Source organism: Panthera leo, chromosome D3 (genome assembly GCF_018350215.1).
Source record: "Panthera leo isolate Ple1 chromosome D3, P.leo_Ple1_pat1.1, whole genome shotgun sequence".
Lineage (NCBI taxonomy): Eukaryota > Metazoa > Chordata > Mammalia > Carnivora > Felidae > Panthera > Panthera leo.
Window position 1 is genome coordinate 83547350 of NC_056690.1, and position 27578 is coordinate 83574927.

The 27578-nt window shown below is 35.6% G+C and overlaps 1 protein-coding gene across 1 annotated transcript in view; it reads right to left on the reverse strand.

Annotated features, from left to right (window-relative positions):
* Positions 1-736: 736 nt before the first annotated feature.
* Positions 737-27578, reverse strand: part of CDH19 (cadherin 19) — a 100409-nt gene continuing 73567 nt past the window's right edge. The window contains exons 10-12 of the mRNA XM_042911188.1: positions 7374-7491; positions 4879-5130; positions 737-2266 (exon numbers count right to left, since the gene is read on the reverse strand). Of these exons, the coding sequence (XP_042767122.1) occupies positions 1776-2266; positions 4879-5130; positions 7374-7491 (861 nt within the window). The 3' untranslated portion in view covers positions 737-1775. The remainder of the gene's footprint in view (positions 2267-4878; positions 5131-7373; positions 7492-27578) is intronic.

Below are 27578 nucleotides of genomic sequence, written 5' to 3' on the forward strand. Positions count from 1 at the left end.
CTGTATGGAATAATTCCTGAAAATATCCCTAACTATACTCTTCCAATTTTTATGTCCATATGATAGAAATACAAATGTTCTCTCAACTCATACATTTCTATTTTACTTGCAAGTTTTTCTGTTTTAACATTCTGCCTTGTTTCCTATTCTTACACTTCCCTAAGTAAATAATGATACGAATGTATAAGGATTTTCTACAGCTTATGACTTCTCATCTACTTTTAATATTTTCCTAAATTGTTGATTTCCAGTCTTGGGCTTTTTTCAAGATCTCTATGCTGCCTACACAACGGTACCTGAATTGACAATGATGAAAAACCACTCTTCTATTACATGGTATGGTGCATATGTCTGAAAGTACAGAGAAAGCAAAATACTATAGCCATTCAATTCCTCTATCTTCAGCTAAAAATAATCCAAAATATTTTATTTAATACATAGGGTCAATTTGGTTCCGTTCATTTTCACATGCTGTTAATAAGAAATGATGATACAAAACAATTTTGAGGACATTTTATTCATTCTTTTCTTTCCATTCAACCTATGAGTTTTGAATTCCATCTTCACTGGGATAGAATAATAAGGATCATTCTTAAAATGTTCATTAAATTTAAGGTGTTTTATTACCTTATTATCTAATGTTGTCATAAATCTTGTTATCTGGATGCTACCAGGTCCGGCAGCCTACCATACTTTCTTCATAATGTTACAATAAAAGTAACCAATGCACCTAATTTTATATTCCATAATAAAAATATGACACTTAAGAACCAGTTACAGTCTGAGCTCTTAATAGAAAAGGAAATGCTGAGAATCTTATCATGTTTTATTCTATGAGTGGTGAGAATCCATACAGTTGATCATAATATTTTGGATGAATAGTAATTCAACTTTGAATCAAATACTCCTTTCATTTATTGCTATCATTTTTAGTAGCAATAAAATTCACTTAACGGTTTTTCACACTTTCCACAATTATAATAAAGTTTAAATTGGATGTTGTGTAAACGTCGACATATATTTTGTTGTATTGTGACATGCCAAAGCTCTGCTTTGGTTACGTAGAAAAATAACTTATAGAAAACTCCCAAACATTTTTTCATGCCCCCTTTTTTATACAAATCTGTAATATCAAAGATAATACAAATTTACACTGTATCCTTGATTAAGTAACATATAACAAGTATCTGTCTAAATTTGAGATCAGTTTTCAAGTGAGGTCTTAACAATGATTTTCAAACATCAAACTACTACCCATCATCGTAGAATCTCAGCCAGAAACTTGCATATTCATTAGCAAGAAACAGTTTTTAAAAGTTTTATATAATCATTCAGATTCCCTGTAAGTGTTTATCTTCATATAGCCATATAGCATCGGAACTTAAAATAGAGAAGCATTTTTCTCTCATTCGGTAAGACTTACAAAAAAAATGGATACATGAACTAATATTAAGTTGATGTAGTTCAGGGCCTTTCTCACATTAAACATCCAAAAATGTTGAGAATTTGTATTGGATGGTAGTGAAAAAAATGCTAGAGGAATATTTCGGTTACATGTACCGGAGAGCCGAGTGTTAGCATCACTCCATATCTGCATTCACTGACAGCTTGCGGGTAGCTTGAAATAACCGAGGGGTATTTACTCCAAGGAAATCAGAAGATGCTCTATATGTATCTATATACTCCCCCCAGATAACACCACTCTACTCAAGTGACTACCAGTGTGCCCAAACACATATTAGCATTCTTAAAAACTTTTTAATAATAAAAGGCCCCTAATTATATGACTGAGTGGCTGAACCAAACATGCATGCTAATCTTTTAAAGCGAGGTCCCAATTCATTAAGGTAATCATAATATTCCTCCTGATCAGAGGCTGCCGATCCTAAGGAGCTCAGGGATCCAGCTAATGACCCCGTTCCCTCAAAAGCGTAGGTCTGGAGGGAGTCAAAAGGAGGGGCACAAGGATCAGTATTCGCTTCTTCGAGCTTTTCTAGAATGAATTTCCTGAAAATGGCACTGTCGGGGCCCACCTGCAAAGATTGCCTGTACAGGCGCCTGATCTCGGCTGTAGCGGTCTTCTGCACCTTGCGCTCCCGCATGAGGGCGCTGCTTCTCAGCTCTACGACATCGAAGGCCTCGGTGTCTTCTTCTCCTCCCCCTTCGTCGTCGTATCTGAATATGTTCTCTCTGAAGTCTTCACTTTTCGCAGGAAACAGAGTCTGCTTTCTTCGCTGTTTTAGACCTAGGATCAAAAAGATAAACCCTAACAAAGAAAGAAAGCATACCAGAATATCCATTAACCCATGATATAATAATTTATAATTATTCACAATGATTTATAAATATTTATAATGATTATTAATATAACATAATATAATACAATATATAATACAATATATAATCGTATAGTATAATTAATATAACAATATAATATGTTAGTATAATATGTTAATATGAGTTTATACTTATAAGTTTGTGTTTACAGATATTACATAGCATTTAATATCTTATTTATAATAAACTTTACAATCCTTGCTTTTGTTATAAGCTTCAGACAGGAGCTTAGATTTTATGATTATAAGACAACAAAACATACAGTCGACCCTTGAACGGTGCAGGGGTTGGGGACTTCCTCTCCTGGGCAGTGGAATAACCCCATATAACTTTTGACTCCCTCCAAACTTAAATACAGTATTAGCTGTTGAAAATTTACAATAGAGGCAGGCCAGAGGACACAAGGCAGCCTAACAATCTTTCTGGAGTAGAAAACCATAAGAATATAGCAAACTGTGTTTTGAGGATAATTTAAAATTTTATTTTTTTAGATATTGAAAACTAAAAGAAAAGCAGCGAAAGGGAAGATTTTCCAACCTATATGCATTGGTCAATTTTAGTAACCAATGATCCACGTTAAGAGAAGGTAAGCACAACGGAGCAGTTTGAAATTCCCCACTGAGGAAAATTCTGCGGCATAATTATTTTCTAAGTTAATATTTCCTGACTAGAAAGTATATGCCACCATAGTTGGTTTGCTACCTGTGCTCTGTGACACCACAGTCATTTCAGAAATCCCGAACTATCATTAAAAAAAAAAAACAAAACATAACACTGGGATGCCCACAATCAATGTTTGTGACCTAAGATAATTTTAACATCATGGAGAAATAGAACAATTTCAGAATGCTTTTTATTATTATTATTATTATTATTATTATTATTATTTTAGAATATAAAAATTGTGTGTGTGTGTGTGTGTGTGTGTGTGTGTGTGTGTGTGTGAAGGCTAGCCAACCCTTTCACAGCCTTGGATGTATTCAGAATTTCATCTATAGGAATTGAAACAAAGATGAAGTGATGTTATCCATATTATCATAAAGAGAAATACATTGGGCAATACTTTATATAAACCTTACATTTAAAAAAATTGAAATCGTGTTCTTGAAATAAGGCCATTAGGTTTGAATCCAGGTACTATAAAATGCAGCTCAGATATATGGTTGTTATAGAAAGGGAGCTAATAAATAATTTTTCAATCTGTGAATTGGAGAGAGTATTCACAAAACTTTCAAAGGAAACTACTGACTACTGGTTGACCCATATTTCCAACCCTCTAAATATTACTCATGCCCTTGACTGTGAGGCTGCCCTTGGTTTCCTTATAGGGTTTTGAGACTTGGTGTAGGTCTGTACCTGTGTGTATATCAGTACTTGCCATATTTCACTTGATTCTGATACCTAGCTCTGTAACTCTCGTTTCAGTTTTATGATCAAAGACCATTAAAAAATTATTGTCAAGACTGAGGCGAGGTAGGAAATAATGGTAATTTGTATGGGAAAGAAAAAGGCATGATTTTTGAAGCTTTGAGAAAAACGAGAGTGAAGGCCAAGCAAGTCCTGAAACATAGATGTCAATTTGAGCCGTGAGTTTGGGACGCAGACCCAGTGGCTGATGGGATTGCCCTCAACACGCAGTCAAGTTGTGTTGACTTTTGACATGAAGTTACAAGGGAAGCAAGAGAGGGTTTAGATTATACACGGGTATGTTAAAGAAAGAGAAAAGGTTTTGCCAAATGAATTCTTTTTAGTCTTGAAAGCCTGACAAAAAACATTTTGGGGTTCATTTGCCTCACCTGTAAAATGAGTATAACTTATCTGCTTGTGAAAACAACAAACAAACAAAAAAAGGGAACTATTTTATTGGAATTTCTTTCGTGTTTAGCACTTTGATCAAGTAAAACCCTGTTTTTGCCTTCGTCCACACTAACATTTACTTTCTTAATGGCCACAGGACCCTAGGGAGTTGCAGTATAGGGTTGAAGGGAGTTGTGTGCAGTTACGAAATTTCAGCACCTCGTGTACCAGCTACATGACCCTTTGCAAAGTACTTAGTGCTTTAAGTTTCACGTTCCTCATCCATAAAACGCAGGTGATAATAGTTCTACTCCGTAAGGTTATTATGAGGATCAAATTGCATATTGTGTGTAAAGCACTCAAGACAATATCCTGGAGTGTAATAAGCACTCAGCAGAAGGTCACCATTATTATGACCGATTGTTATATAACTGTATATGCTGAAATGCATTGTGACAAAAACATCCCTAAACAGAAGTGGACACCCATGCTGACATACTCATAGAATTCAAGGATCATTGGTTTTCATCTTGAAATCCACAGCCACTCTATTTTTTTTTATTGACTCCACTGGTTTAAGAATTGCAACACATCCAGAAGAGCAATGAAACGCACATACCTGCACACGCACACACATGCACACACACACACAAACCCATACTGTGCCGTGATAATGGAATTAACTATTTTTTTATATTTCTTAGTTTCAATAAACGAAGATAGGTTCTGTTCAGCACTACTTACCAAATATTAGCATAATGCTTATCAAAATAGCAAGTACGACTTCTGTTCTGAATCCCATAGAAAGCATACGGTCTTTATTCCTGCAGGTCTGTGTACTGCCATAATCATCACAGTCACAGACGTGTATGGTAAGGGTGTTTGTACTTGTAAGTGATGGGCTCCCGTTGTCAGCAATTAAGACAGATATGTAGAAGACGGGCTCTTCTTGAAGGCTAAAACCAGTTCTATTAGTCAAAATTACAGCTGTGTTATCTAAAACAGAAATCCATGTGCATCATTTTTCAATAATACAAAAGAAATTCACACCAGTCACATGTACTAGAAGTCATGGTATAGATGTATCATATGAGGTTAAAAAAACAAAAAACAAAGAGGCAATTTCTGATAAAAAGACAAAAGATCCACTCAAAAAGTCATTATCGATTTGACTTGGCCCTAACACTAATTACATAATTAGGTGAATTACACCAATCAATTCCAAAACGTCCTTGATAAAGGTAGAAAACATAAATGTGGAACAAAGAAAACAAAGTGGCTTTTTAATGAGATGTCAATATTTTCTAGGGGGGGACCAGCATTAAATTTACATTGACAGTCAGTTTCATTTGGGTTATTTACTCATGACACAGTTCTTTTACTAGTAGAAACTCATTATTTTCACAAATACTACAAATACACGAGATTTTCAAAGTCATTTACAAGTAGCACAGCAAGTGATCTCAAATCATATATTTACTAATGAGACAAAACGATTCGTTTTACTTGGTAGGAGAAATTCTGTTGGGATGTTTCATTTCACTTTGACATTATTAACCCATTTTCTATATAAAACCCAGATAATAGTTAAACCTTAGTAGCACTGATCACTCATCTAGATAGAACATTTTTAAAAGCTTAACAAAGATGAACAATATATACTTCAACACTTTTGAAGTGGTTTTTCCCTGAATCCCAAAATATTCTAAGTAATCTTTTTTTGGTGCAGTCTTGTGCCTGGGTACTATATTTCTCCCCCCCCAACCCTTTTTTTTTTTTGGCCTGTCATCCACCCAAATGTTTTGTGTATCAATGAAACCTTAGAAGACACAATCAGTAAAATGCAAACAAATGGAAGTCTTTCAAAATGTGTGCCTGCTAACGACTTTTCCCAAATCATCTTGTAAAAGCAAATTCTCCATCATGTACTTGGAACCTATAAAACTCTTGTGATATCATTTTATTTACTTGGCAGATTGGAAAGGTAAGAAAGTTTACATTTTTCCATATATATTTTATTAGATTACTTGTAATCACAAACATTGAATCAAATTATTTTCTTTACAATTTTATATACTTCTTTTTCCTCAGCAACTTATTTTATATTAATGTAAATAAATCTAAGCTGAAACTTAATTTCTTATATTGTTATATGCATTTTTTATCCTAAGAGTATTTGAGTTTCCTTCACTGGAGAATTTGACCAGGAGGAGAGGAGGAGAACATGTCTGCATTTATTCTCCTGTAAAAGATCTCCCCCAGGGGTGCCTGGTGGGGGGCTCAGTCGGTTGAGCTCCTGGGTCTTGATTTTGGCTCAGGTCATGATCTCACGGGATCCTGGGATCAAGCCCCACGTTGGGCTCTGCACTGGCAGCACGGAGCCTGCTTGGGATTCTCTCTGTCTGCCCCTCCCCAGCTCATGTTCATTCTTTCTTTCTCTCTCAAAATAAATGAGTAAACATTTTTAAAAATTAAATAAACATCTCCCCTAGCTCGAAGCTTAAACTCAGTTGTGAGAAAGGACAGCTACAGGTATTTGACTAAGGAAGCTTGTGCAATAAATCCTGTGGTGTTTCCTATCTTTAAGATATAAAGTAAAATTAAGATAGAAATCCATAGGATGACAAGAAAAACTTTTACTGAAGGGAAGGAAAAAAGAACAGAGCTGCTTTATATAAAGTCATTCCACTTCTGTATCTGTATGGAGCGATAAAATATTCTGTCTCTCCAAACAAAATCCTTGGGAACATTGTGTCCTGAGATTGATGTAATCGTTCCATTTTGAAAGGAAGGGAATAATCTTAAACCAATTTTATATATTTATAGCTTCTAATTAATGACTCCAAATATCTGTGGATCCATCGAGCTAACATGACTATAAGTACATATCACTTTCTTCCCCAGACATAAAATTGAAATTTGAGTTCTACAAGGACGTGAAAGGAACCATTCTGTCAGAAATGCAATTATATTTGCAGGGTCTTTCAGAGTTTGCAAGGTCTTATAGCCACTGATGATTTGAAAAAGGGTTTTTCATTTAAAGGAATCCAGTGAGAAATGGGGTTAGTATTCAGAACTTGACTTTGAGTTTTGTTTACCATTTTCATTGCCACTCCCTACTCTCTCAACGTTATCATATCCCAAGAACCATATAAAAAGCAGCAGCATTATAAATTCCCTTAAAACCAAACACATGTCTCAAAGAAAGGATAAAAGGCCATTATGACGAATGCCATTACCTTGATTATCCATGATTATAAAACTTGAGTTCTTTGTGTCTTCCACAGACAGATTAAAGTAAAAATGATGATCTTCTATGGATTCATCTCTATCCACTGCACTGATGGTCTGAATTACCTAGAAAAGACAGAAATAGGTTGCTAGCTTTTGATTCCAGAAACTAACTACTGTTAGAAAGATTATCGTCATCATTAGCTTTCATCAAAACTGTTTTACCAATTTTTTATGGATATTGCAGAAGATAACTCAAATTTGGGAGAATATTACAATATTTTCTCAGATTATAAATAAGTTCACTTGTACCTTTTAAAAGAGTGACTTGATATTGCGTAATAAATTAGTCTTGATGGATAAGATGATTTCCATCAGTTAAGTTTGTTAGAAGTTCTCAAAGTATTACTGCTTAGAAGTCAAGATTCCCTCCCATGTTCTCTGTCTGATTTCCCCCTTTCTTCCTTTTTTTTTTTTCTTCTCCCTTCCTTTTCTGAATAGTGGCCATTATGATTTGTTGCAGTTATATATTCCCTGCTTATTTGAGAGCATAGCTGCGGTAAACTTATTGTCTTACTAAAGTATTAGCTAAACTAATGAGTTTTTAAATTGATTTGAGGAAATAATGCAGTTAGAGCTTAGGGGCAATGTACATGATTTCCTTTGACCCATAAAGATTATGGCAAAAGTGTTCCACATCAAATAAATTCCTATTTCAGATCATAAAAAAAAAAGTAAAATAGTGCAGTTTTGAACACATCAATTCACAGTTAATTCTTTTTTTCCAGACATGAATGTGTCAGTCAAGTAGTTCATTATTGTCAAAAAAGAGATATGCTGTCATGATCACATAGTGAGATTGTGATTCATTCTGGAAATTAAAGTAAATTGATTATAGAAGTTATTGTTTTGAATTTTCTAGAATTCAAGTGCTTTTAACCATGTGTCAGACAAAAATATCTTTAGCTGCAAGATGACAGGCCCAAAATTTATAATGTTATACTTCAAAGAATAGATACAGATCCACCTGCTTAAAGAGCTAACATAATTTGTACATTATTTCTCTATTTCTTGACTTATCTTTTTCTTTATAACGCATTCCTAATTAAATCATAATCATACAGTGTTAAACAATGCAACGAAACATAGTTCCATTCAATCCATGCCTATAATAATAAATGTGTGTCGTATTAGGGTAGTGCTTTTATTTTGGATTATCATCATAGCTAGGGTAAAGGGAGGGGAAACTTGAAACACGGATATGTTGAACCCTGGCTTTGCCACTTACTAGTTTTTTTATATTTAAAAAATGGAGATACTAACTTAACTTTTAGGATGCGTTTTTAGAATTATATGTCATGGGGCACCTGGGTGGCTCAGTCAGTTGAGCATCTGACTTCGGGTGAGGTCATGATCTCACTGTTTCATGGGTTTGAGCCCCATGTTGGGCTCTGTGCTGACAGCTCGGAGCCCGGAGCCTGCTTCTGATTCTGTGTCTCCCTCTCTTTCTGCCCCTCCCCCATTCGCACCCTGTCTCCCTCTCTCTCTCTCAAAAATTAATAAACACTAAAAAAAATGTAGAATTATATGTCATAGCTTGTCAAAGTGCTTTTCACACAATCAGTATGTGTTTATATGCGTTTTCTTCATGAAAACATAGTCTTATTGGGATTTGCACAGATAAGGTGGTATCCTATGGAATAGTGTGCATAATCTCATTATATGCATATTTGTTTAATTAAGACTGATAGCAAACTGCAGAAATTCATGTTTATCTTGTTGCCCTATGCAGACTTGATTTTTAGACAATGAATAATGTATCTCACTACCTGACTCTGTATTAAATACATGCATCAGACTAAATGTTGAATATGTTTCCGTTTTGTGAATGAAGGCTGAAGCACACTGGTGAGATTTTCACTTTATATATATTCTTAAATAATCTTAATTAATGAAACTACTCTCTACATATGTATAGGCAAACTGAATATGCATAGCTTTCAGCACCCTGGTCCCCCTTTTTTTTTTAATGTTTATTCTTGAGAGCGAGACTGAGTGTGAGTTGGGGGAGGGGGCAGAGAGAGAGGGAGACACAGAATCGGAAGCAGGCTCCAGGCTCTGAGCTGTCAGCAGACAGCCTGGCACGGGGCTCGAACTCACAAACCGTGAGATCATGACCTGAGCTGAAGTCGGATGGACGCTTAACTGGCTGAGTCACCCAGGCGCCCCAACCCTGGTCCCTTTTTAATGTATGTGCCTCCACTTACACTTGCTTTATAAATTGAAGTTACATATGAACCACTTTACAAAAATAGGAAGCCACTGACAGAATCAGTCACATAGTAGGTATCATTAATTCTTTTGAACTAACCCTGAACATGTACATTATTCTTGAGAACACACATTTCTCAAACAGGGCCGACATTTTTGAACACAAAAATCTTGACTAGGGATCTCAATTTTCCTTTTCATACGACAATGGGAGGGTTTTGGTTTTCATTTTCAGATAAAATTCTAAGAAAAAATCTTTTGCATTGATTAGATTTCTAAATGATTTCCTTCTATCTACTTACCTGGAGCCTATCAATGGTCATATACATTGATGAGAGGGGACGAGACAAATCAAAAAGCAAAGATTAGACAAAGAAGAATGGCCATGTGATGACAAATTCTGAGAACTCAGATTTTTAAAGTCCTCTTTGTTTTGGGTAGAGTTTTTTCTAATTTTTTTTCTGACCCAATCCGTGTGATTCTCCATTTATAACACTTTAAAATCCATATGGAAACATTATGTGACAGCCTAGAAAATCTAAAAATAACCACATCTCAATGGGAACTCACCTAAGGGCCTGAGATTGTTTTATATATCACCGTAGGCCATCTTCACAATTATCCTATGCGATAAATCCTATTATTGTCCCCGTTTGATATTTATTTATATTTCGCTTCAGGTCACCTAAGGATCTCAGGTAAATAAAACGGTTGGGTCAGAATCTGAATACAAGCTGACGCTACCACTAGCGTGAAATGAGTAGCGAACGTGGGCCTCAGAGCACATTTTCTTCCGATTTATTGAGAAAAATAAGATTGGAAAATATTTAAACTGTGCATCAGGATTATTTGATACACATATACGCTGTGAAAAGATTCTCTCCATGGAATTAATTACCACATCCATCACCTTACTTCTTTATCATTTTTCAAAGTTCTACTTTTTTAGCAAATGTATAGAGTTTTATCAGCATAGGCACCATGTTACACATTCGATCCTTGGACTTGATTCATCTTATCACTGAAAGTTTATCCTTTACCAATCTCTCCCTCTATCTCACACCCCCAAGCCCCTGGCCACCATTTTCTATTCCCCCACAGAACACATTGTTCAAGCCCTGGACCTGTTCTTGTTCCTGAAGTTTGCATACAAAAAAACAAAAACAAAAACAAAAACACGGTAAAGGATGTGGCATACAAGAAGCAAACAAAACGAAGTCTCATACAAGACAGACACATGCACAGAAATAAGTAATATAATTCCTATAGAAAAGAGAGACACCAAAAATAACGGTTGAGGGAAAAAAGAAGAAAATAATCTGAGTATTGACGTAGGAGAAAGAAAATGATTTTCCAAGGTGGAAGTGAACGAATACTTGAGTAAAAAACATGAATTAATGGGGCAAGTGTGATCCAGACAAAGAAATACCATGTGAAAACCCTGAATGCAGACAGAGAACATATTATTAGGTAGAAATGAAAGAAATTTGCATTTACAGGTCAAAGGTAGTTAAAAATTGGCATAAGTTTCCATTTAATCATTTTATAGAACTACAAATGGTATTTGACTTTAAAGATAATCATGGAAAAAAAATAATCATTTTGCACCTGTCAATGACCATGCATAATGACTTCTTTAAAAAAAAAAAAAAAAGAGGCACACATGGGCCAACTTACTAAAATGCCATTCCTAGATTAATTATTCTGATTAAAAAAAATCAGTACAACATTCATTTTTGACACAGAATATAGGTATGGCCTTTATTAAACATGCAATTTTTTGATAGCTAGGCAAAGAAGTAAGTATTATACATGGATTTGGAGCAAACAGTTAATACATTTGAGTCTGTTTCGTTACCTGAACAGATCTCAGTGAAATCTACTTCCAGGATTAGCTGAGGAATTTTCAAATAAGATTATAAATGATGAATTAAAAAAATAAATGATGAATCAAAATACAGGTATTGAGTATTGATATAAATTCTGAATTCCTTGGAATGTGTTTAATAAACAATTTCTATTAATGCACATTAAACAAAAAGTGAGAGCTGCAATAAATGAATACATGGAAGGATTTTTAAAATTTCAATTAAATTGCTGCTTATTTAGTTATCCTAGGTAGTTGTACCTTGCATCAAGCTATAAATGCAAATTCTTTCTCCCACTGTCTGGAAATATAGTCAACAAATTTGTGTAAGACTGTCACTTTTTGTACCACTCCACTGAGAACATGATTACAAATTAGACTTGTTTTGAGAAAATAAAGGATTCAAAATTGTTGTTGAATATCTGTTCAAAAGGCCAAAGTATTAATTAATACAGTAATAGAATTAGAGCTAACAAGAAAATCTAGTCGATAGTCTGTTTTCTTTCTTTGTTTAGCATGTTATTAGGAGAAAATGTTGAGAAGCTCATAGTATTCTAATGTTTTGGTACTGGACAGAGACAGAGATACTCTACGTTTCTAAAAAGGACTTTTAACAAAATTATATGCATTTAAATGCCGTAGATATATAATGTTTTGACGTTTACTTATAGATATCTACTTATATTCATTTAAAAATTGTACTTTCTTAAATTTGTATATCAGTATATATATATATATATATATATATATATTCCTTTTGTTAAATGAATTTTAAAAACATACTTTCTAAAAATTCATATAACATAATATATAAATGAAAAAATTAATGTATAAACATATTTGACTAATATCCCAAAGGTATCTGTTTAGCAAATAATTCATTGGCATTTGGAACACACCAAGCCATCTCAGGCCCTGGGGGTGCAACAGTGGCCAGGATCAAGTGTCTCTGTCACCACAGTTTACATTCTAATGGAGAAGAGGGACAGAATACCTGAAGAACAAAAGTGCAGAATAAAACACCCAAAGCACATAATGCTTAAACATTTGGGGGTCAGAGGACCTGGCATCTAACCTAAAAATAAAAGATTACACTTCAGAGGTGAGCAGTGGTGATGCCATGAATGTTCTAGAAGGGCATATCACCAAGTTTGTACTTTATACCGAGGTCCACTCACAAGTTATAAATTGGAAAAAAAAAAGATTTTATTTTTTATCTGAGATCCCATGATCCAAATGTTTGGGAAATTTCTGCATTTTAGAATGTTCATTCTGAAGACACCTTTAGTGTGGATCTGGAAACAGGGAACCTCGTTAACAAGCTGTTGCCATGATCCAGGGGAGCATTTGGTTTGTATTCAAAACCTCCTGATGTGATACATAAAGACAACAACATCCACAGTTACAGAACGTGTTATTTTAAATGAGAAATTATATGGAGATTGCTGAAGTGTTTGCCTAAGCTGAAGATGGTAACAGCATGCTCTCAGGTGAAGGTTTCCCAGACTCCAACTTTCCCATAGGGAATGTTGACATCATCAACGTAACATTTCACCCTTTCCAAGAGGGCGTAGGATGTATTCTTCTGACTGTTTTCCCACCACTAAAAACTGCCGTGGAATTGTCTCCATGCTCTCAGACTTAACTGATAACAGCAACAACTGTGGTGTATCCCTGCATGTGAGCTGTGAGACTGGAAGAGAAATTTGATTTTATAGGACGGTCCTTCAGCAGAACCATCCATGATTCACTCCAGAAGGTATGTTAGGTCTCTGGTAGGGTGAGTGAGGCTAAAGTACGGAGGTACTCCGGGGATGGAATCAACAGAATTAATGACGGATTAAATATGAAGAAGAAACGACCAGACTGAATTAAGGATGATGTCCACACGTCCATCTTTCCTGCACAATTTGGTGAGTTATGGTCATTTGGCAAGGGATATTGAAAAAAACAGGGCAGGCTTAGAAGAAAATGTGGTGTAACCTTAGGACATACAGGCGGAACTCTCTAGTTAACTGGGCATACAGCTTGAAATACAGGAGAAAGAACAGGAGTAAAGATCTAGAAGTTATCATGAAAGAGTGATCTTAAAAAAAAATTAAAAGGACGGGACACAAGAAAGAAAGGAAGGTGAGAAGAAAACCAGATTATAATGTAGGATCATGGAAATTTAGGCAGCAGAAAGTTTTTACATGGAGACAACATGTCTTTACATTAGACAGAATATTGATATAAAAGAATCTAACATCACTGATATTATACTTTACTTCTCAAAAAGATATTTGGTATCAGTCAAGATAATGGGAATCATTAATTTGAAAAATTAGAACTATTTCCACCAAACAGGAAAGGCAAATTGCCCTAATGTCAGCTCATTTATTATATTCATATTCTGCAAACTACTGAGTATTCTCTCCCTCCTCTGCTCCCCACCCTGGGCATTTACACACCAAGAACAAAAACAGAGCCATGTGGATCATCAAGGAAATGCCTGATTTTCTCCAGAATTGAGGGCACCTATTCTGTCATTTTGATTTTCTACAATGTATGTATGACCTATCCAAAGCACATAGACACTTTTTAGTTTGTCATCTTGTCCAGAAATTAATCCTGTGGAAAATAAGACCAAGAATGATCTTCACAGTATGAGAAAACACATAAAATATTTCCTTAATGATTTTTAATTCATTACCTGTGAAAATGATAGCATTCGGTATATATCATAGAAATACACAGTGAGTTATTTCTATCTGTTTTTTTTTAATTTTTTAAACTTTAATTTGCTAAGAACATTGTTAAGATCTATGCTCTTAAAAATTTTTAAGTACACAACACCACATTGTTAACTACAGGCACAGACTTACTCATTTTGTATAACCCACAATTTATACCGGTTGAACAGCAACTCTCCGATTTTACATTTTTAAATGTGACTTCAAGTGCTTAAAAGTCCACCATATTTCCTTACAGTCCTGCACTAGATCTCACTTCCTCAAACAGATGTCCTTCTTTTCAGTAATTTTTAAAATATATTTTACATATTATTGTATGGACCTGAGGTTCAGAACACTATGAAAAATCACAGCGTGAAAGCAGACATTTCTTCTCTATCATGGTTTTAATTTTTTTTAACGTTTATTTATTTTTGAGACAGAGCATGAACAGGGGAGGGGCAGAGAGAGAGGGAGACACAGAATCGGAAGCAGGCTCCAGGCTCTGAGCCATCAGCCCAGAGCCCGACACGGGGCTCGAACCCATGGACCGCGAGATCGTGACCTGAGCTGAAGTCGGACGCTTAACCGACTGAGGCACCCAGGTGCCCTCCATCATTGTTTTAAAGTATGGTACCCCACTTGTTTCAATATTGAGATCTTGACTATTGATTTGAGTGTTAGTTTTATCTTTTTTTTTTTTTTTTGCAATACTTATTATGGCTGCATTTCATTACCCAGAATTTAAGTTTAATTTTATCAAAGGGCTTCTTAGCATCATCAAATGAAAAGTTGGTGTGTATCTTTTTGTTCCTTTGAGATATTGATATAATGGAAAATATTCATAGATATCATTTTTTTGTTATTCTCCTAAGGATATCATTTCTGTGCTGTGTATCAGCACTATACATTAATAAATTGTTTTTAATTGAAATTCACATATAATGCTTACAGACAGCCGTATTCTTAACTGTTTTGTGTTTGATTTTATGTTTGCAGGTATTTAATTCTGCCATTTTTTTTTTTTTTTTTTTTTACTATGAGTAAAGTTATTTAAAGTAACCTGAGGAGCCTCCCTTGTTTTGGATGCTTTGGGAAAGTTTATATAGCATAGGGATTAGTTGTAATTTATAATTTTGATATTATTCAACTTCGTGGATTTCTTGGCCTCAAGTATTCTCAATAATATTAATGATTATTCTTTGAAACTCTTATTTTTCTTACATCATTTCTTTTGTCTTTTATCTTTCATTCCAGCAAATGATTTTTAAGTTTCATTTTGAAATAACTGTAGATTCTCAGAAAATTTCAAAATCAGTGCATAGAGTATTTTATTTTATTTTTTTAAATTTTTTAAACATTTATTTACTTTTGAGACAGAGAGAGAGCATCAACAAGGGAGGGTCAGAGAAAGAGGGAGACACAAAATCCGAAACAGGCTCCAGGCTCTGAGTTGTCAGCACAGAGCCGGACGCGGGGCTCGAACCCACGGACCGCGAGATCATGACCTGAGTCGAAGTCGGACACTTAACCAACTGAGCCACCCAGGCACCCCGCATAGAGTATTTTAAATACTTGTTGCAGTGAACCCAGTGGTTACATCTTCCCTAACTGTAGTACAATTTCAATTCCTGGAAATTCAGATGGGTACAATAGTGTTAAAGAGAAAATTTCGTCGGTTTTCACTGGTTCTTACATCCATGTACCTGTGCATGTGTGTGTTGGCATGAGTGTGAGTAACTCAAACAGTTTGATCTCATGTAAAGACCAGTGTCACCACACCCAATCAGGATACAGAAGAGTTTTGTCACCACAGGTGAACTCCTTTGTACCCCTCTTTCTTGTCACACACCCCCACTCCTTCCTTTTGGAGGATGTACTATAAATGGAATCATAAAGCACATAAGGTTTAGGGTATTGCCTTTTTCATGAAACATAATGCCCTTGAGATCCATTGTGCTCTGCATGTATTCATTATCTGTTCCTTTTTATTGCCAGGTAGTATTCCATTTTATGGATGTATCACACTTTATTTAATCGTTCTCCGGGTAACTGACATGTGGATTATTTCCAGTTTCGGCTGTATTATGAATAGAGTTGCCATGAATATTTGTATGTAAATGTCAGTAATTCTCTGACGTGTGCCACACTCCGCCCAAATGTGTGATTATTAGATTGTACGGTAAGTACATGCTCAGTTTTATAATAAACTGTCAAACTATAATTCACTTTTTACGTCCACCCCCTCACCTCCCAGCATTAGATGATGTCACCGGGTGTTGTTTTTGTAGCCATTCGGGTCGGTGTGTAGTAACATCTCATTGTAATTTTTAACTGCGTTGTCCAGATAACTAATGATGGTCAACATCTTTTCGTGTGCTTTTTTGCTTTCCGTATAACCTCTCAGGGAAATGTCTTGTCATGTCTTTTGCCTATTTTATAATTGTGTTATTTAATTTTTTACTGATGAGTTTTAAGAGTTATTTGTATAGTCCGGATATAAATCCGTTGAGTAATCTTTGGTTTCCAAATATTTTCTTCCAATCTGTAGATTGTTTTTTTAAATCCTTTTAACAGGGATTTCCACATTTTTTTTTAATTATTACAAAGTCAATACTTTTTTTTTTTTTCTTATGGATTGGGCCTTTGGTGCTATATCTAAGAACTCTGTGTAGCCATAGAGAATAGTTTTTTCATGTGTTTACTTCTTTCTAAAAGTTTTACAGCTTTAGGTGTACATATAAATGTATGATACATTTTGAAATAACTTTTGTATAAGGTATGAGGTTTAGGTGGATTTTTCTATTTCTTTCCTATGAATATCTAATTGGCTCAGCAAAATTGGTTGAAAAGACTAGAGAATTTATATGTATCTATGCATTTTCTCTGCAATAGTGTTCACGTGATCCAGATTTCCACATTTTTTAGAACACACAAATATTGTATTATAAAATATGGGTTTTCTGTACCCCTATTGATTTAATTATTATTTCATTTGTTTTCATTAGCATACTCAAAGGCTTCATTTTTCTTGTACTACAAATAAATAATCTGGTCAACAAAAAAAGAAGTATTTAATTACTTTAAGGAAAAAAAAATGGCAAATGCAATTTATTGAGCTATTGCTCCAAAGATTTAAAAAGCAACAACTTAATCTGTTTCAAACCAATCAAAAAAAAAAATCAAGAATCTGACAAAATCAAAACTCCAATAAACCAAACCAAACCAACCACAATAATGTTTATATTGAAATTTGTAACTTTTTAACGTTTAGTTTCTAAATAACGGATTCCTTTAAGCCTGGAATGAAACACTATTAATCTGTTCGCACCCTCATGTAGCAATCCACATTGGCAGTTTTGTTTCTGGGTAATGTCACATGTGCGCAGACACCTTACAGCTCATTTAGAATCTCTTTAGAAGGAAAATGAGCCCCATGTTAAGAACTTCTAAAACTACTCTTAACTGTTCATTTTAATAGTAACACAATTATTTTTTAACAAAGGCCAGGGCTACCCATTTTTTCATTTAATAATATTTTATCCTTACTAACTTCTTACACGATAGGAATTATAGGGCCAACGTGCGTTTCTTTTTCAAATGAGGAAATCGGTAGTCAGTGTGGTGAGATCATCATCTAATCTGGGGAGTGTGTGAGCTAGTAAAATTCTCTTGCTATTATATCAGGCAATCTTTCTGCCATTGTTGTTTACTGTTGTTTTTGAGGTTTCACTCCCACACGAGGGGAAACATATTTGAATTAAAAACCACGGTTTTCTACATACGTGATTTTTGGACAATAATGAAGAATACCAATTAGCCCACGAAATGCCCCCAAATTAATACCAGAAAGCAAACGTTCATTGCATTCCTCTCTAAAGTACCCTTTGTCTCTCTAAAAATTGGGACAAAACCAGACAGATGAAAAACAAGGGGAAGATTTAAAGAACAAATAAGGGGAGGAAAATTATTTTCCTCCTCTGTCAATTTTTCTCAAATGGTAAAGAGGCAAATTCATCAAATTCACACAGATACATTCAGTTATCATTGGAAAGCTGTGTGCTTTGTATTGCTTAAGACTACATTAAAGGTTTAATAGATAATATCACTAGAAAAAAAAAAAAAGAAAGAGAGAGCGAGAGAGAGAAAGAAAGAGAAAGACCAAATGCCTATCTTTTCCTTAACTCTGATCACTTTGGTGTCAAGAATGATAACTAAGTAGAAAAAAGTGACTTATTGTTTAGTTTTCTAATGTTCTAATGAAGTCAAGCAGTCAATCTCCAACATTCCCAAATAACTTTGTCATTAAGAAATTACTATTTGGAGTTTAAAAAAGAAAGGAAATTAAAATTTTAGGAAGAAACAAGCAAAATCCCATCTAAAATAATTCTAAAACAATATTGTATATAATAGAACATTGATTTAAGACATACTGATCCTCACTGAAATGCATTTGGAAAATTTTAAAGTTTTTAAAATGCTACACTTTTGCCCTACCCACTTATTCATAGATTTATATTATAAAAGTGAACCAGCTTAGCTCATGACAATCTCATAAAGTCTCACACATATAGTCACATCACAAGCTTTAAAAAACAAGTGTCACAATTCAAAGTGTCTCACCCTAATTATTTGTAAATACAAATTTAAAAAATCTGATAATTTTGGTGCGAAAATGAAGGTAATGAGGGAGAATGTTGCTTTTAGAGAATAACATCGATTATTCTGGAATCTAATTGCCTTAAATTGTGTGATTTCAAGACTCATTAATCTGGTTGTTCTACTAATCTAGGAGCCAATTTGAAAGGCTGCTTTTCTCAGGGTGCCTGGGTGGCTTGGTTGGTTAAGCATCCAACTTCAGCTCTGTTCATGATCTCGCGGTTCGTGGGTTTGAGCCCTGCACCGGGCTCTGTGCTGACAGCTCAGAGCCGAGAGTCTGCTTCAGATTCTGTTTCCCTCTCTCTCTGTCCCTCCCGCACTCACACTCTTGTCTCTCCCCAAAATAAGTAAACATTAAATAAAAAAAAATAAAAGAAAGACTGCTTTTCCTTTATTGGGTTTAAGGTGCTTTATTGGATAATTGGCATCCCCAAACACCTTTTACTCTGGTTGTTATTCCTAACTTAAGTAAGATCATCTACATGTGCACATTTTATTTTATACTCATTTTTCACCTACTTACTTTGTTTGTATTTCTATACCCATAAATAATTTCATAAATATGTTTTCTATAAATCAATTCATTAAAAATGCTCACTCTTGATGAATATAAGCAGTAGACATTCTATTTTAAAGGACTAATAGAATTCAGTACTTGATAACAAATAAAAATTATGCAATTTTTAGGAAAAGCAAATTATAGAAAATGATTTGGGTAAACACAGTAGGATCAACATATACTAGAGAAAATTCACTGTCAGAAATAATGAAGGTGTCATCTATAATGGGTATAATGGAGGTGAATATTTCTTCACTGGCAAGCTCACTCATAGTATTTCTGAAAGATCACTTACTACATCAATACCAAGGAACCAGCTGTTAAACAAGATGATTTCTTATCAACCGGCAAGAGCTATTGTATAATAATAACAGAATGACTTTTTCAGATCTTTGCAAGTAGTTATTTCCCCATCTATATTTTGGCTTTATATTTCATTAAAATTTACTGATCTCAAGAAAAAGGTATAGAGTTTATGAATATAATTATTGGTCATTAAAAAGACTTACTAAATTCGACACTGCTTTCAAGCATTATATTTTTTATTGCATTTGTTTTGGCATCCTCGGTCTTCTCTGACACTTCTGATGTTTAAAATCGTTGCTTGCCTCTTTTTGGTATTGTCACCTTTAAATATTGTCCATATTAGAGGCACCCGGGTGACTCGGTCAGTTGAGCATCTGTCTCTTGGTGTTGGCTCAGGTCACGATCTTGCCGTTCTTGGGATTGAGACCCATGTCGGGGTCTGCACTGACAGTGTGGAGCGTGCTTAGGATTCTCTCTCTCTTCTCTCCCTGTCCCTCCCCTGTGTGCTCTCTCCCTCTCTCTCTCTCTCTCTCTCTAAGTAAATAAACTTAAATAAATAAATATTGTCCGCATTAATTCAATCATATTTAAGGTAATGAGTCCTGGAATACTCCTAGGATGCATGTCTGTATTAGAAATTCAAAGTATTTGGTTAAAAAAAAAGCATCATTTGCCACAGTGTTGCATAGCTTCATACATATATATGTGCCTCTATGCACACATGCACATACGTATGACAGAACTATCCCAACTCATGAATGATGGGTGGGCTTATGATTTGCAATTTGAGTGAAAATTATTTACCTCTGAATACTTATAAAAGTTCTAATTAAAGAAAGCCCTCTGAAAGTTATCATATCTGTGTCCCTCGAAAGTACATGATTTTAAATAACTGAAGCAAGTGAACAAAGAAAGAGCAAACAGTGGGAGAGTTTCCTTTAGAGTGATCTTCCACATTGTTGAAAGACAGAGAATAGGGGAGCTACATAGTGAGAGCAAGAGAGGAAGAGGAAGCAGGATTTTTCCTGATTTTCTGGGGTGGGTATCTCAGCTTTACTTACTGCCCATTCTATCTGTATGTGCTGCAGCACTCCACTGCCATATCACAAAATCTTAGGAAAATGACTGCTTCCGAATCTGAGGCAGGAAATATAAAAAGACGAGCTTAAGTATCAGTCTGGGTCCAACTGAGGGACAGGAAGCACACAGCAACTTAAAAGGAGGAAGATTAATATAAAGAATGATTAAGCTACCATACGAGAGTAACTATAAAGATAGAATAACTCCAAAGGGTCCTTGGAAGTTCAGTGAAATTATCCAGATGGACAAGTATGGAAGGGAGCCTGTCTCCAAAACAAGCTTTAGGTCTCCTTGGAGAACGTATGCTCGCAGCGTCTTGCTTTCAGGACAAAGGAGTTCACTGGGTGGCCGAGGCCAGAGCTAGTCCACATTCTCCAGGCAAGCAGAACAAACCTCCAGGGTACACGTATGCCGGTGGGCAGAAATGCAGAAAAAGCCGGGAGGTCACTGCAGGTGCAAGGTCTAGAGCTCACGGCATCCGCGCTGGGAGGGCAGCATAGAACTCATCAGGCCTGGGAAAGACTTGTATGGTTGCCGAGGGAATATACCTTCGGGACCTTTGGGACTGTACTTGTGGCTGGACAAAGCCAACTGTGCAGCATGAGAGGGAAACCCAAACATGCTGTACACGGGAGCCAGGAAGAGCGGCCCTTTTTCTTCTGCGGTGTTCATTCATTCAGTGCCCTCCTTTGACAAGGCTCAATGTTGCATTCACAATAGAAGAAATGCTCTAAAGGGACCAATTCATTATCGCACTATCACAGTGCAGGTACTTTTTAAGCAGGTACTGAAGGATGACTGTGAAGCTACAAAGCAATAAATTAATAAATGGCGGAGCCTAGAACATATTTCTGTACCAGAAACGATGAAAGCAATCAAAGACTAACGGGTCATGTCTAAAGTACACAGAAACTGATACGAATGCCTGAAGATCTGTTTGTCGTACCATTCTTGGTCCATTTATAATTCTCTTTGTGATGTAGGTTGCTTACATCTTGTTTCGTTTCCACGTGTGTATGTGTGTACACATAGGTGAGCGCAGGTGTGCATTCTCTAAACTATACCGTGTGGGGATTTTTGACCATCACAGAGGCCTGCTCTTTTGTGAAGAGTGTTGAGGGGAAGGAGAGAGTGGGAGAAGAAAGAGGGAACTTCACTTTGGGATGTTTAATGTAAACAAATTCACACCACATTCCATCTTTGTTGGCACAAAGTCTCCCTCAAATTTTGCTATTATGAGGTTACCTCTTCATAATTTTCCAAATTTTCCATTTTCCAAATTTTATGCTTTCCATATTTCATTCTATGCCACCTTAGTTTTTGGAAGTTACTTAGGGGTATCTCAGGTCAGGAGGTACATCATAGATGGTTCCTTTTTTTCTTTGCGTTCCATTCACTTTCTCATTCCTGAGTCCAGAGAAGAGATTCTTTCCTGTCTGCCTCCACACCCCAATTTCCTGTTTGCAGTCTGGAGAAGTACATTCTGCTCCTGCGTCTTTCCTTGGCTTAGTCAAGAATTCATACTATGTGACGTATATTTTCCAACTTGTGTTTTGATGGTGTAGCTGCTTTCTTACTTTATTAATCAACTCTTTTTATTTTTAAATGGAGTAAAATGCATTTCCTCTGCTGGGGTGCCTGGGTGGCTCAGTTGGTTAAGCTTCTGACATCGGCTGAGGTCATGATCTCACGGTTTGTGGGTTCGAGCCCCGTGTCGGGCTCTGTGCTGACAGTCAGATCCTGGAGTCTGCTTCGGATTCTGTGTCTCCCTCTCTCTGCCCCTCCCCTCCTCATGATCTGTCTCTGTCTCTCAAAAATAAATAGACGTCAAAAAATAATAAAAAAATAAACTGAATGCTTCTACTATTTTGCTTATAAACACTATTAAGTTAAAAATAATTATGTTGTCTGCATACAAATCATTTCAGTTACACAGGATATGCTTTATTATCTGTTAAAGCAAATATTTTTTGAGAGCTTACTCCATTAAGTTGTAAGTTTCGCACATTGCTATCTGATTTTTTAGGAACAAGTAAGAGATTAAGAGCACTTTTGAAAGAGGGAGGTACGTATTGATCTTAGGTGCTTGGCTTCGACTGTACTTGAAGGAAGCCTACCAAGTCAATTTCAAACAAGAAATGTGAGCCCAACTCAATCGGATTCCACATGTAATGTCTGAGTAAACGTGGCACAAACGATAACTATTCAGGAGCCATAAGCGCCCTAACACCCACATTATTAAATAAGGCATCACCCACCACGTGTTAAGAAGAAAATATCTATGGTACTGTTGGATATATCGGCAGCACTCGTAATCTGTACATTGATTTCAATTCATAAACCACAGTGTGTGTAGCAATGTTGGGGGTGGGGGGCTTTGGCTTCCCCTTAGATTTGAGTGGAGGACCATTGCAAGTAGCCATGCTGTGTATCATTCTTTCAGGTACTTAAAGACTTTGGACAAGTTTCTAAATCCAATAGTGACATATGGGAGTCTCCTGACTTCTTTGATGATTCCCGGCCTTCCTCCTTAAAGGAAACTGATTATGAAATAGCACTGACCAGTGTCATTTATTCTGAGTTTGAACTATGCATATCCTAGAAAGGAGGCGAGATTCAGTTGTATTGATTTCACGTTTATTTTTGTCATTAAAATTGGAGGTGTAATGATTTATGAGTACAGAATTTTTTTAAAAAAAACCACGTTTTTTTCTATTGGTTTTTTTATTGTGCAAATAATCTAAGGATAGCTAGTCTCTATAATTATCTGGGCATCGTTAATAGAAGCATCATTCTTGGACACAGACACAAATTATAATCCTTGCTCAATCTCTCCTAGGCTACATGATGTTGAAAATGTTACCAAACTTTTATACATCTGTAAAATTATAAAAAAGTATAGCATGCCGTAGATTTCCCATATAGCATTTAACCCCTAGCAAGTCACATAAGAATTCCATGCCGCTACATCCGACAGACATATTTCTTCCTCCACAGAGTTCAACTCTCAACATACCTTTCAAGTTTGTTGCAGCAAAAATTAGCATTCGAGTTTCTTGTTGAGCAGTTCTACTTAGTTTTTAAAGATTGGTATTTCATTTTTTTTTTCATTTAGAACTGTTCCTAATAATAAGGAAACATTAACTTATTATGAAATAAATAACTAATCTTACCTTCCATTACTGAAGGGGTACATTGGACACTTTGGTAAATCAAGAATGCATTAAAGGAACTTAGTGATCCTTTTGATGCCTTGAACATCTTGCAATTTCATCATCTTTGCAAATCATTTCATCATTACTCATAAATATTTCCTAATCTAATGTGCTTTTAAAAGACTTACATGAAACTTGCAAGATGAATGGCCTGGAAGGATGATATAATAATGAAATAAATCTTCCCCATTGTATCATTCTCTCCTTCCTGTTCTTTAAATGCGTTGCTTATTTACATCATCGCTCAAAAAGGCATCAAAAAACTTATACACTATCTTCTTAGTTTGATTTTATTTTTTTTTTTTAAACAGTTGAAAATTCGAAATGCTTCCTTTTACATTTATAATGACAGAGGGAAAAAACTGACAGAGGAAGTCATCTCACAGTAATTTGTGAATAGATGAAACCCAAAAGCAGAAACCAGCACTATAGACACAAGACGATGGAGAAACCGATCACGTATTAAAAAAGAGTGTTTGAGACTGAGTCGTCAGATGAAGATAAAACAGATGAATATTCCAAAATCAAGAATCAGCAAATGAACAATATGAATTTAAGGATAAAGGGAAAATATAGTAATCATCCTTTTAGTCATTCAACAGGAAGGACTTCATCACACGATATTTTGTGATAAGAATCTGGGCCGTTCTCTTTTGCTAAAAATAAACAGGACAGTAGTTTTTCGTCTTTTATAAGTGTTTTGCACCAAAATCTACTTGATTTATCCTGCAAATGGAAAACTACTGAAGGCAGAATGTATCTAAATGTAACCGGAAGGACGGAAATGCAATGGAAATTTTCTTTAACTAGAGTGATTATTATATTTGCTGTTTATAAATCTAAAGATTAAATGCTTTGCAATCATGGAGGAAAGAATATAGCCATTCTTTCTTCAACAAAAATATGAGCTGTGAAAGATATTTTAAATTTCTTGAAATATTACATACCCACAAATGCATATTTATCATGTTTATATTTTGTTAACATTGACCAAGAGGACCATAGCATTGCCTTCAGCCTGACTCAATTTTCGACACATTTCTTCCTGACTAGGGGCTCCTGCCCTCCATTTTCCTAGACCAATTACAATAGATTCTTTCTTTTTGCAGATTCTTTCTCTGCCCCTTGGTAATGTAGATAAATCTTCTCCCAAACTTCCAATTTTAGAAATCAGGCTGGTCTTTCTTAACACCCTGAAAACCATCCCTTTGAAATGTAGACATCCATTAAGATAGGACCCCTATCTCTCAGTCTCTATGGGAGCGTGGGAAGTTAACTTCTGTAAGAGCCAATTACACAGATGGCCTAATCACATGGGCCAACCTCCCCTTCCCCCAATGTGTCCCCTAGTCCTTCTCTTCACTAACTCAGCCCAGTGTTAAAAACTCTCCTGCGTTTTGTTTCAAAGTTAAGTGCATCTGTCTCCCCTATTCCAATAGTCTTGGCCTTTATTGCAGTAATATGATTTACCATTAAATTCTGTCATGATTTGCATTCCTAACAAGCATCCAGTGAGATTTCTCTTTGCCACATTTTAATAAAGTTATTTTGCACTGTCATTTTATTTATAGAGCTGTGAGTTACTTATACAAATTACATATTTTTAAAGAATAAATTTGACCATATGGTAAACTATGAGGATGATTTTTTTTTCTTTCCTAGAATAGTGGGAATGAAGTCTACTGACACTTCCTCCTCAAAAAATGTTGCATTCATGCACTTCTGCATCAACAGTCTTGTTTCTTTCCTACATGACGGGTCATGCCTACTCAGTCTACTTTGTTGTCTTCTCTTTCTTTACTGAATCCTTCAATATTGCCATTCCCAAAGGCTCTGCCCTATGTTCTTTCATACTCTCACTTTACATTTTCTTCCTGGGTGTCATTAGGCACGTGACAAATATTGACTACAAATATTCTAGTAAGTCTAAAATCTCTACTGTTAAATTCAATGGGATCTTTTCTTTTCTGCTTTTACCTGAACTGTAAGCAGAAAATAAAACAGGTTATAACACTTTCCTCCTTAGAACACTTTTTTTTTTGGTTTCGATGTTATCATATTTTCCTGGTTTGCTCCTTGCAAATTTCATTTTCTAGTGCGTCCCGACCCCCAAACACCAGTATTGGAGCATTCAGGTTTCAGTCTTTAGACTGATTCTTGACTCTGTCCATACTCTCTCCTAAAGGGATCTCATCATACTGCAATGTTTTAAACATACTATGCAAGGCTAATAAATTCAAATGTATATCCCCAGAGAATTATAGAAAAAATACTCTTTGTTTCAAGAACTATTGTCTTCATGCTTTGTTCATTTATTCAAGTAGTTATTATTGGGAACCACACTGCATGTTGTCGAGAATACAAAAATAAACTCACTCACTGTTCACAAGTAACTTGGAATCCAGGAAACATGCTAAACTAGAGATGACACATTTCACAAATATATAAGGTCTATTCAAACTAGGAATAGAGAGGCAACAAAATATAATGGTTCTATGCATCTATTCTGATGCCAACACTTGGGATAAAATCTCTCTCTCTTAGGAAGTAACAACTTCTCTGGGCCCTTTCACCTGGAAAATGATATATTTCCCTCACATTTTTTCAAGTTTTTGAGGATTGGTTTAATGTTTATAATGTTGTTAGAATCATGTCTGGGACATTGTAAATATATACTTGTTTATTTGTATTTTATTTATTTATTTATGTATTTATTTACTATAGTATTTCAAGTTTTTTTTAAAGAGTTTTTTTTTTAAGTTTATTTATTTATTTAGAGAAAGGGGGCAGAGAGAGAGAGAGCTGAGAGGGGAGGAGCAGAGAGAAAGAGAGAATCCCAAGTGGGCTCCATGCTATCAGTGCAGAGTCCAGTGTGGGACTAGATCTCATAAACGGAGAGATCATGACCTGAGCCAAGATCAAGAGTCGGACGCTTAAGCAACTGACCAGCCAGGCACCCCTCAAATCTTCATTTAAATTTTAGTTAGTTAACATATTATGTAATATTCATTTCAGGAGTAGAATTTAGTAATTCATTACTTACATATAACACCCAGTGCTCATCACAAGTACCCTCCTTAATACCCATCTAGCCCAACCCCCCACCCACCTTCTCTCCAGTAACTGTCAGTTGGTTCTCTATAGTTAAGAGTCTCTTATGGTTTGGGGCGCCTGAGTGGCTGAGTCCGTTGAGCGACCGACTTCAGCTCGGGTCATGATCTCATGGTTTGTGAGTTCAAGCCCCACATCAGGCTCTGTGCTGACAGCTCAGAGCCTGGAGCCTGCTTCAGATTCTGTGTCTCCCTCTCTCTCTGCCCCTCCCCCTCTCATGCTCTGTCTCTCTTTCAGAAATAAATAAACATTAAAAAAATTAAAAAAAAAAGAGTCTCTTATGGTTTGCTTCTCTTTGTTTCTCCGTCTCTCTTTTCCCTTTCCCCTATCTTTATCTGTTTGGTTTCTCTAAAACAGTTTGATTATGTGGCATGTGAGTTCACTTTTGCAGTACAGTTAAAATTCCAATAGGAATAGACAGGGGCATTCCAGAA